General features: G+C 34.3%; 1 protein-coding gene and 1 pseudogene across 1 annotated transcript; one reads left to right on the top strand and one right to left on the bottom strand.

Moving 5' to 3' along the window:
* Positions 1–4,079: 4,079 nt before the first annotated feature.
* LOC115966856 lies at positions 4,080–5,289 on the top strand (the record flags this gene model as incomplete). The annotated part of the gene is made up of 4 exons (XM_031086000.1): positions 4,080–4,145; positions 4,278–4,353; positions 4,436–4,500; positions 4,839–5,289. Coding segments are annotated over 4 exons (288 nt in total), but the record flags the coding sequence as incomplete, so codon positions are not given.
* A 1,069-nt stretch (positions 5,290–6,358) lies between these two features.
* LOC115966855 lies at positions 6,359–12,723 on the bottom strand (annotated as a pseudogene).

The following is a 12,723-nucleotide window of genomic DNA, read 5'->3' as shown; positions in this document are numbered from 1 at the left end:
CTTAAAACCTCACATCATGTTGCTACTTTCAATTTGAAGACCCATCGCGAAGAGTGCCAGCCTCCCGCCATCTTTGAAGGCTCGACTTGAAGAGGCGAAGAGCATCGCTACTTTCAATTTGAAGACCCGTCGCCAGTTTCACGAAGAGCCCAGCCTCCAGCCATCTTTGAAGGGCTCGACTCGAAGAAGCGAAGAGCTTCAAGTGTATATCACTCTGTTTCTAAATCATTTTTTTGTGTGGTAAATTTCATTTTTCTTGTTTGGCTATTGAGTGGTGATTAATGGTTTGGGGTTGAGGGGTGGCAAAATAAGCCGAAACCTATTTGCCCACATAAGCCCACCCACTCTAATTGAATCCAAACTCATCTCGTTATTAGTTGAGTTAAATAATCATCAACCCAATTAGATTCGGTGATTGTTGGATTTTAACCAAAAATCTATTGAAGCCCATTTAATCCAAAAACAATGTACCCAGCTCTTCCCATAATTTAAAAAAAAAAAAAAAAAAAAATCCAGTCCTCAGACGTTTCAGGGTTTCACGATGGTTTTCATTTTCCCTCATTTTCTCGGCCTCCAATCACATTTTAGTCGGAAACCAACAGCTTCAGCAGCTTAAAGCTTTGTACACATCAAAACTCTTCAAAGCTTCGGTAGATTTCTGAGTTGTTCGCTGGAATATTCACGTTATCTCTTTCCGGTCACTCTAGCACTCATTGGTAAGCTTCGAATCTCGGATTTGGTTCCTCTCTTTAGTTACACAAAAGTCTTCTTTTGCTTTCCTTCGTTTTCTTCGTTACCAAACAGTTTACATCTTCTAATTTTGTTCGATTTTATCTTTTCTAATTTCGATTGCCTGAACTTTTTTTTGGTAATTTAAATCTGTGAAAGTAGTTAGTAGATGTCAAATTTCTTTCACATTTCCAAACAAGGTATGAGTTTGCTTGTTTGAGATTCAATTGCAAGGTTTATTAGAATAATCTTTCTTCTTGTTGGTATTATTGTTTTAGTTTCTCATGAGGTATATTTTTGTGAATAAGTTGCTTTGATTGGGTTTTTAAGAAGATGTGATGCATTGATTAATTCACCCACATGGTTGAATTTAATTGGGACCTAAGGTACATGAATTTTGTTGCTGCCTGTTTGAAATTTTGAGCATTCCATGGTTGAATGTATGATCAAATTTTAGATAATACTATATACTAAAAAGTAGAGGGGTGAGGTTCTTGGATCAAAGCTATAACTGGGTATGTGTGTAATTTACTAATAAAGAAAGAGTTTTGAAAACTCTTCTTGTATTCCCAAGATTATATTTTGAAACATTGAAAGGAATATTAAAAAAAATTTAATTATGTTGGTTGCTTTACTGAGCAACAATGCCATAACATAAGCTCCTTCCCTTGTAAAAGTTGTAAAGTTGTTTTGCCTAATCCATAATTTCTGTATGCATGGAAATTTCCCCAATGGTGTGATTATTAAAATAGATTCACAGTTCATCTAATCGAGTTTGAAGTGTACTCATATGTTCTAACTATCACAAGCAAGGGACACCCATCATTCATTAAATATGAATGATATATAATATCACTGCCAATTAGAGGCCAAATTGTGTGGACTCATTACATGTTGTTTTTATTTCAAAGATACTCAATTTTGTACTTTATATCAAAAGTCTTCTTGTGTTAAAGAGTTTGATAAGAGATATATATTGCTCTTTGCAAATTTAACTGATAGGTAGTTTGTCTTTAAAGTTTAACTGACATGTTGTTTGGCATTTTCTGTTTAACCTATAATTATTTATTTGTAAGATTAAGAACTTGTAAGTTGTAACACAGCACAAGCAACATTTTAACCTATAATTCTTTATGCCACATTATTTGAGTGGTCAGGTTTTAGAATGGTTCAAAATGTTGAGTTTTTTTTTTTTTTTTTTTTTTTGGTTTTGTCTTCCTTTACATTTTAGATATGGATTCAATGAATGAAGAAAATGATGAGTATGGTGATACTGTTTCAAGTGCTCCAAAAAGAATGAGACGTAGAACTTCTTCTGTATGGTCGGATTTTGAAATATTACCTAAAGGTTCTGATGGGAAAGAAAGAGCAAAGTGTAAAAAATGTCAAAATTCTTTTGTTGCTGGTTCTAGTGGCACTACTTCTTTGTTGCGTCACAGAGCAAAATGCCATGAGGTTGACAATCAAATTGTGTCTCGTCAGCCTTATCAAGCTACGTATAGGGAAATGGTTGCATTGGCAATCATTAGGCATAGCTATCCATTCTCAGTTGCAGAACATGAGAACAATAGGTTGTTTCATTGTTATTTGAATCTTGATATTAAGACTATATGTATGAACACTACAAAATCGGATGTGATAAAAATATCCAAGAGAGAAAAGGAAAATCTGAAACATGATTTAAAGTCAATTACTGAGAGGTTTTGCTTATCATAAGATTTATTGTCTTCACCTAACACTGATGAGTACATAGTTCTTACAACACATTATGTTGATGAACATTGGGTATTGCAGAAGAAAGTTTTGAGTTTTTCTCATGTGCCACCTCCACATGGTGGTGTTATATTGGTAGAGAGGTTGTTAGGTTTGTTGAAAGAGTGGGGCATTGAGAAGAGGGTATTCACCATTACTTTAGATAGTGTTTCATATAATGATACTTTGGTGAGTCATTTAAAGAGACACCCTTCTTTTGGACCTTATTTACCTTATGGTGGTGAGTTCTTTCACGTGCGTTGAGGTGCACACATATTAAACCTTATCATACAAGATGAATTAAAAGTCATAAACGAGGTTGTGTGTAATTTACGTGAAAGCGTTAAATATGTGAGGGGTTTGGATCATAGGAAGTTGAGGGATGCTCAATGTCTTTTAGAGCTTCCTTGTTTGAAAGTAAGAACTTTGAACTGAGCTATTGAGCTATCGTGTCCTGTCCATTGTTGAGGCATTGTGTAATTTCGTATTTGAGTTAAAACGGAATTGATAACTTTGCCCTCTAAACCCTCACAAAAAGCAAGCTTTTGAGTTTTGTAATTGAATTTGATAATGGCTCGTGAAGAACCGTACGTGGAGGCTTTGAATGAAGCGATAAGTTCCGCCCTCGTTTTCAATGATGAAGTTGGGAACGGTGGTGGCGTGCAGATCACGTGCTTCGGTGAAGTTGTCAACGACGTTGCTCTTCATTTTCAAATCCTACGCCTTCCCAAACAGGTCTCAATCCATCACTCTCTTCTCTCTCTCTTTTTTTTTTTTTTTTTTTTGTTGGGTCTATCATTGTTTCTTTTTTCTGGGTGCCTTTGATTTCACTAATTTGATAAACCTATCGTTGTTTCTTTTTGTTTCACCATTTAGGTAACTTTGTTTTAGAATTTTCCTGTGTATTTTTGAAACTGTTCGGATTGGATTAGTAGCAATTTCACAAAATTGAGAATTGGGAAACTTGAAATTTTGTGCATTTAATTGAGACTCTTACCCACATTTTGCTTGCAAGAAATTATTCTGCGCGCACTATGTAGGTGTCATGTACGCGAGAAGGTATTTAGTATCAAATGATACCGTTAACACGATATCAAAATCCAATAAGTGAAAGACATACCTGCAAAAAATAACTATCCTACTAACAAATGAAAGACGTGTTAGTGGGTAGTTATTTTTGCATACTTCTTTGATATATTGGATTTTGATACAAATGACATGGTATCATTTGATATAAAATACTTAGACCTACATTTAAAACACACCTTTGTATGAGAGGAAGCAGGTGCACTAAATAATTTCACCTTTGCATCGTATATATGTAATACTAAAATGTGCAGCATATGGACATTGTTGGTAACTAGCATGTTATAACTTACAAGCTGTTGGGTGATGATAATAGATAGAAGTAAATGAAGGATTAATGCTTGCTTAATCATTGAGCACGTGCCTTTTGAATTCTAATAAACAATCCAAGTATTACTCAATCTATAGTCATCATAATATCTTATAGAATGGCAATCTTATTCTGAAAAGTGCTGCCGTGAATGTTTAATTATAATTTGTTATTTATGTTGAACCTATTGTGATTGTAAATATATGTATGGATCGGTTGTGACTCTGCCAAATTGGGACGCATTTATGCAGCTGCACCTACACGACCTGTATGTTCTTAGTCCTTGTACCCTGAGAAGAGAAGCTTGAATGTTGAGAATTGCAATTACATAATGCTTAATATTGTTATTTTCACAATTCAAAAATTGACATTGTGTTCTGCTGTTTGGTGATGTAAGCAGAAGGATATGATTAGTGTTACTTCCATACTTGGAGGAGCTTCTGATAATACAGGATCTGGCATTGCTCGACGATTAGGTAAGTTCTGAATCATGTTTGATGTTTTTGTGATTATATACAAATATCTTGTGCTTGTTCTGACGTGCCCTATTTCTCGCAGTGCTGAAGACTGGTCTCAATATAATTTTGGCTTGCAACATTCCTAAGAATAGTCCCATGCTTGAGGTCTCTTCTCTCTCTCTGACATAAACTTGCATGGTCACACACACAAGTTCACGTGTTTATCAGTGTTGTTACTCTGGATTTAGTGTCAGTATGTTTTTGGGCAAGCTATATTTTTTCACCTCAAACTCGGGTAAGTTTCTATTTTGTCCCTGAACTCATAACTTGGGCAAAATCAAAAGTTGGACCAAATAGAAAATCTCCCCAAAATTTGAGGTATAAAAATGTAGTTTACCATATGTTTTTTATTAGTTAATTTAATACTTCATTTGGCTGTTTGATCTGGATCTCCTTGTGATGTGTATATTTATCTAATTCTTCCATCTCCTTTGGCATTTTAGGCAGAGGCTGAGAAGATGTTGGTACAAAAGCTAATACAGCTGGGTTACACGAGAGCAAAAGCAGAAGGATCATCCTCATAGCAGGGTGCCTGGCAAACCTTGCTATAAAATGAAACATGCATTGGATACAGTAGTCCAGTTGGCCCTGTTAGGCACGCTATTCCAAAAGGCAGGAGTAATAGGGTCCAACCGAAGAGGGTGTTATTTCTTTCAATTTTTTATCTTTTGATTCTTCTTTATTACATTAAATGCAGTGTAAAATTTATAGGAGCTAGATGTTCTGTGGGGGCATTGATGCAATCCCTTGCCAACGACAACAAAAAGAATGTCATTGACTATTCAAGTTCAATATAATCTCTATCATGGCAGGGAAGGATGATTTAGGGAACTTGTTGAACAGCCAATCCTTGAAGCATCTCGATCCTTCTAGGTGCGTTTATTTCTGCAGCTTTCATTCTCTATGTATGAGTTTTTTTTTTTTTTTAGAACATGGTAAAATCCTTTTAATTAGTTTGGCTCAACTGTTTTTAGTCTGTTTGAAATATAGGGTAGGTTTCAATTGGTCTTTAAATTTAAAAACTTTCAGTTTTGGTCCTTAAAACTTAAGGGTAGGTTTCATTCCTATGCATCTTCCAAGAGATGCTCTTAATGTCATTTCCCCTTCAATACTGTAACGCCCCCTCCCCCCCTTTCCATCTTCTCCCCAAATCAGTCAATTGAACCTATCATTGGTGAAGCTAGAAGAATGTTACATTCCCCTAGCTTTTGTATCTCATGCCAGTAGAGACTAGAGAGCTTAATTTTGTGGCCCAAAATGTGGTAGGATGGCTGTTTTGTGTAGTGAAGAGGGAATGATTTCTCTCCTCTATTCATGTTGAAATTTTTGTTTTCCCTGGTTAGAGATGGGGGTGTTTTCCCTTCACTCTCTCTCTCTCCTTTTTATGGTTAATGAAATACTTATTCAGTTAAAAATAATGTGTTAATTTTGAGCAATGTATACCATCAAAATTGATGAGGATACTGTTGAGATGAAATTTAAAGGATGTAAGCTTGTATATATAATAATATGTGAAGTTGAGAGAAAATCAAATTAAAATTCTAAATTGGAGTTCCAATTTAGCACCATGTATCCTAAATTATTTATTCTTAAAGAGTTTTATTTCTTAATTTTAGAATCAAATATGGGATCACATCATAAATATTCATTCAAGTGAGTTATTAAGTACAAAAATCAAAGAGTCTACTTCCTCAAAAAAAAAAAAAAAATCAAAGAGTCTAGAATAAATGAATCATAAAAAAAAAAAAAAAAGCTTCACAATAATAAATAAATAAATAACATAGACAATTTACATTTTATACCTAATAATATCCTTACAAAATTTTTTAAAGAGTTAACAAAATATAAAAAAGACTATCAATAATATTTAAATTATATATATATAGAAATTATATTATGCATCTTATTGTATATATATTTAAATATATTCATGTATATGCATGAAATTACAAGTTAGTATTTATTAATCGGGCATATCCTCCTCTTTCATGTCATCTACCTCGTTATCCTCACAACTCCCAAAAGCCCAGCTACAAGCAATAAAATAGAAGATATTAACCGCACCGATAATAGTAAGCAACCAATAATAGTAATCATAGTGAGCCTTGTTAATGTTATTTGATTGCCAATTCTCACCTCCCTCACTTTGCGTCACATTTTTCACAATACTGACTGTGAGACATTGCGATGCTAGACATGGTCTTAGGGAATTGCGAGTAATAAAACTCTATTTGCCCAATAAAATTGAAGGCCTCAGCTATCCCAGCAAGGCAGTGTTGTGGCACCAACCACATTGCAGACTTGTTCATTACTACTGCATCGGCCGGATAATTGGACAATCCTTCTCGGATTGCTTCATTCCGGCGCTTCCTCTCTACAATGGCTGAAACTGCAGTGGCTAGACATGAGATTGCTATACCAATCCCCATGCGTTCTCTAAGGCTAAGCCCCCGTTTCCTTTTGGTGAACTTTGATAGCAAGGGAACTAGAACTTGAACATAGAAGACCACGGTTGTTGTCATACTCAGGATTCCAAAGACGCCGAAGGAGGCTGGTGGGATTTTGAACTTGGAAAGAAAAAAGCGTCTGTCCATGATTTTTGCTTGGAGCACGCCAAATGAATGTTGGTTAAGTGTCACGGCTACTGGTATGCCAGTGGACCAAATGGGGAGGACTTTGATAAGAGCTTTAAGCTCTTCTACTTGTGTAATTGTGCATAGACTCCAGGGGTCCATAGCCAAGCCATCCGAGTCCAAATCCTTCAAAGAGTTTCTAATGATGCAAGCCTTGTTTAGAAACCTAAGAAAAGTCAAACATTATGAGTGTTGGTTTGGTCCTTTATATTTTTCATATTTTTTAAAATGAAAAGTTTAGGGACACATAAATTTTTATGAGATGGGTTCAAGTTACACCTGGTGTAACTCTACAAGACTTACACCTTTTTATGACCATTGATTTCTATTAGATCTAATGGTTAAAAATCTCTTATATCCACCTCATCTTGCATAATTAATAGTAGCATTTTTTTCTCTCTCTCCCTATTTATTACATTTACAGTCATCTAAACGTTGAGAGGAAGGGGGAAAAAAACTGCAAATTCGATGCCACCCTCTTCGACGGTGAATATGGAGCTAGTTGCGATATTGTGGCATGAATGAGAAGGAGCTCAAGGAGGCAGACCCAATCGCAGTGGCCTTAAAAGAAACTTTTATTCATTTTCTCTAAGATTCGTTTAAAGAGATCAAAGACTTCTTTGATTTAGGCATGGCTATGATTTTCCTCATTTTAACTTTCCAAAATTACCCATACTCTCGCCCTTTATTTACTGACTGCTACAATTAAAATCATAGAAAATGCATTTTGCGTGGAGGAGTATTTTGATAGCTAAATTTGTCCTTTTATATCTTTCACATTATTTTCTTTGATCACCATGGCCTTTCATATATCCTAAATAATGAGGCTGTTGTGCCATGTCCCATGCGTGGCTCTTATTTCTAAAACAATGCAACTCTAAAATCATCATAACAATTAACTTTGACCCAATTCTTACTGAGTTTCAATTCTCTGAATTTTGATCAAATTTTCATTCAGACTACTAGAACACCCCTATTTCATTGTTAAGTGACAGAGGACTCTAACCAGTAAAAAAATTTAACAGATTGGTGTTAGACTTATATCTAAAACTAAATTATACTTTTGAATTTAACTAGCTAAATTTAAAGTGTAGCTCTGGTGAGTTGAGTGGGTTAGCGGAGGAGGAGGTGAGCTCAAAGAGGCCTAGGCAGATGAGAGAGAGAAGAGGAGAAGAAGAAGACGATGGGAAGAGAAAGTGGAGCTTAATGACTTTAAATATAGGCGAAACTATAACATTGGTCCCTCAAGTTTATTCTATGTGCATAATTGGTTCCTCAAGTTTGAAGTGAGCACAATTGGTCCCTCAAATTTTAAAACTGAGTTGTATTAGTCATTTTATTAATTGCCGTTAGTAGTGTTGCTTACGTGGTTAACGGAACAATGATTTTTCATTTTTTTTTAATGATGTGGCATTTCTTTTATTAAAAAATTATTAAAAAAAAAATTACACGTTGCCAACAACTTTGCCCGTGGCCATTATTCTATTAAGCATTTCACACTTGTCAATGTTTTTCATTTTTCTTTTTTTGGGCCATTTTAATTACAACATCTAAAACAAAACAATTTCCTCCATACCAAATCTCTAATCCGTCGTTTATCCACAAAAAGAGAAGTTTCTGATCTGCCACTCTAACCCCACCGCCACCATCCTTCACATGAACCCCATTCGACTGCAAATTTGCAAGCGAATGCAAAATGAACATCCTAACTCAACTTCGCATTCTTACCAGGTTGACCCGCCTCAGTTGGCAAGGAGATTGTTGATCAGTGCTTGGACCATATCAGAAAGCTTGCCAACAACTGCACTGGCCTCCAAGAATTTCTGGTTTTTAATACCGATGGTGGACGCACTGGTTCTGGGCTTGGCTAAAGGCATGCCTTTTTCTAGAGAGAGAGGAAGTCCCACCGGTCAAATTTCGAGCATTTTCAGAACCTTGATCGCGGCGATTCTAGCGCAATTGGACAGAGGATCGCGGCTGATTTTTCCAGCGGCGTCGCCAGATATTTTCGTGATGGAGATCTTGCCGGGATGGACGGATAAGTCGATGGAGAGGGAGATGAAGTCTCCGAGACCGTCAACGGCGCAGCTGAGGAAGTCGAAGCCGTGGCCAAGGTTAGCCACGGTGGCAGGAATGAAGGTTTTGACGGAGGCGAATATGGGTTCGGGTTCAAGTTCGGGTATGTGGGTGGGTCTGGAATTCGGAATAGACAGGTTGTAGCTGCAGGTGCAGCGTAATGAGTTGAGTTTGAGAGTGGGTGAGATACGATTCAATGTAGGAGGAGGAGGAGTTTGATACCAAAGAGCCATTGCTTTGCTTTATCTTTTTCTTTGATCCAACTTCGCATTTTGGAATTTTTTAATAAAAGAAATGCCACATCAGTAAAAAAAATAACAAATCATTATTTCGTTAGCCACGTAAGCAACACTATTAACGGCAGTTAATAAAATGACTAATACAACTCAGTTTTAAAACTTGAGGAACCAATTATGCTCACTTCAAACTTGAGGGACCAATTGTGCACATAAGGTAAACTTAAGGGATCAACATTGTAGTTTCACCTTAAATATATATATATATATATATATTTATATATATATATATATATTTATATAAATAAATGCATTAATGACTTTTAATGCTTTGACATCACTTATTTTTAGAAAGTTAATAACATGGCAATTAGTGTGTTATTTACTATTAGATCTAATAGAAATCAATGGTCAGAAAAAGGTGTAACTTGAACCCATCTCAATTTTTATATATTTTTTAAATTGTTGAATTGATGCATAATAAAATATAGTCTTAGTAACAATGAAATACTAATATAAAAGTAATGTTTTTCCAATTACAATTTATCACTTTAACAAGTTGCAAAATTTTTTTGCCCTAATAGTTCAATTTTGAAAGAAAAAAAAAAAAAGAAAAAGAAAAAGAAAGAGAAAGAGAAAGGCTTTAAAATGCTACTTTGAAAAATTGCTGCCACTTTACAAATGGGCTCTTAAACAAATATGCCTTGTTTTAGATATGAGTATAATTAATCAAAGTAGCTTGGCACAAGATCCTCTTTATTTCAAACTTGAAATGGATACAAGCCATTTCACGATTATTTATTTATTTTGTGTGGATCTAATAATTAATGTTTAATAGTGTGTTTAAATGATGTGGCACTATTCATATCTATAGATTTGTAATATCTAACATGAACCATGAAATGGACTCTATTTCACTTGAAATGAAGGACATTACTTTTCTAATAGTATAGTGGCCACCATACCTCAGATTGTCCGTTGGTGCGGTCAGCTTTGAAGCCTTGTGATGGTACCATCCATCAGATTCCAATGGTGGCACTGGCAAGGATAGGTGTCTGTTTCTCCAAGTTGCCACAATCACTTGGGCAAATCCAGTAAGCAAGCTACTCTTTGCCTTCATCTTGATATAGAGAGGAGAACCCAAGAAAAACATAGTGGAAGAGAACAACATGAGCACAACAGGAATTCCAAAACCCACAACCCAACCTTTTGCATTTTGAATATAAACCATTACTGTCACTGCAAGCATCACTGAGATTCCAACTGAAACATAATACCAATTGAAGAAGGTTTGTAAGATCTTCACTGATCTTTTTTTAACTTTAAGGTCGTCAACCTGTACCAGCTGGTTAAATTGGTCAGCACCAAAGGCCAAGGAACGTGGCCTAATGCCACCGGCTCCTACTGACATGAGAACAAACGCAGAAAAGAGAAGTGCAAGCTGTGCTGAACTCGGGGAAACACACTTTTCTCCTCCCATATTATGCTTGCAAGGTGGAGGCCTTGCTTGTGGCAAAATTGCTGTCAACCATAACACGCTCATTCCCTGTAGATTAATGCCAATGCAATCCCGGCCCATGGATTAAATGTTTATTATTTACAATACATATACATAGTTTTAATTATTAACAACAGAATAAATAATTAATTAATAATATTTCGATCATTATTGATAATTTTTTAAATGAAAAAACACTTTTAACATTAATAAATGTCTTATTCAGACGAAAAATATATATATTTTAAATTACAAGATATAATTTTTTTTTTAAAGTAAAAATTGAAATTACAATTTAAGTATCACATTACTAATTCTTATATATAAAAGACAAGTGAGAGTATATATGTTCTATCTAAAAGGCGAGAGTTAGAATTCTAGTGTTTTATGAGGATTGAGATGTTCAAGAGAATTATGAATCTGACAAATCATGTCAAATATTGAAAGAAAAAAAAATTGTCAAATGTATAATTAAGAATTATGACAAATTCTTTTAAAATAACAATTTCGAAGCTAAATTCCTACATTGCAAACATATTCTTACTAACTTTATTCTCCATAGTACAAAACTAACTTTTTAGACCATGTCACATGTATTCAAATCTTCCCTATGTTCTTTTTCGACCAAACTTTATTTGATCAAAAGACCAAATAATTCATACTACTTTAGATTCATTTAGGGGCAATATCCTGGGCTTAGATGTGTGTGTATTCTTAAATTGAATAGTTGAAAGATGAATGATTTGAATTATATAGACATTTCAATTGAAAACACTAAAAAGTATCCGTTAAACTATAAAGTTCTTGACTCAAACAAGTATATGTTTTAAATTTGAATAATGAAAGTCTATCAATAATCTATGTCTATGAATATAGTGGCATCGGTATTTTTTTGGAAGCAGTTAGGTTGTAACTCTTTCATCCAATCCAAGCAAACAAGGTAGAAGGTAGAGAGAGGGTGAAGTTTGGGAGGAAAAAACAATGAAGGTCATGATGAATAGACCCATCACCCAAGGACTACAAGGGTACAGTCGATTAGGATAAATATTTGATTACACAAAAAGATAAATATTTTCTTAAATGAGTAAACTTTATTTCATTAAAAGGACATGAAATTTTTTTTTAATGTGAACATAGCTATGGAAATATTTAGGATATGTTTGGTAACTGTTTTTTCTCCTTAGTTTCTGTTTCTAAAAATAATTTTCTATTTTTAAAACTAAAAACCTTGTTTGGTAACCCAAAATTGACAGAAAGCAAAAACTGTTCTTAAAACTCATTTTGTGAAGAAAACTAAAAACATGTAAAAAAACTTTTTTCAGTTTCTAATTTTCAAAAATCAATGAAAATACAAATTTAATTTAATGAATCTATCTCATTTAATGAGTTAGCATTAGAGTTTAAATCCTAGTAACAATAGATTTTAGTATTTTTTATTTTATTTTTTTTAAAATTATCTTTTTAATTTCAACTAACAAAACATGTTTTTGATTTCAAAAATACAAGAAAATTTTTTTTTTTTCTTCTTTATATTCCCAAAAATAAGTTTTTGAAAAAAAAAAAAAATTATTACCAAACATAACTTTAATTGCACATGCTAAAAAAGTGAAACGGAGAAAATAGATTTTCTTACAAGTAGGCTGCTAATAGTCCCATATGCAATCACCCGAAACCGGCCCAAGTAAGAATCAGAAAGGAAAGCCCCTATGATCGTGATGAGATTTGAAATGGCTGACCACTGAAACAATTCAATACCTCCAGTTGCGCTATCCATATTATATTCCAATATCAAGTACAATATCATAGCTTGAAGCCCAAAGCTTGCTACCTTTTCAAATGTCTCATTTGCTGCACGAACAACATTGATAAAATTATGATAAATCAT

Source organism: Quercus lobata, chromosome 11, assembly GCF_001633185.2.
Source record: "Quercus lobata isolate SW786 chromosome 11, ValleyOak3.0 Primary Assembly, whole genome shotgun sequence".
Taxonomy (NCBI): Eukaryota; Viridiplantae; Streptophyta; class Magnoliopsida; order Fagales; family Fagaceae; genus Quercus; species Quercus lobata.
The sequence above is the reverse complement of the archived record's forward strand: the minus strand, read 5'-3'. Positions and strand labels throughout refer to the sequence as shown.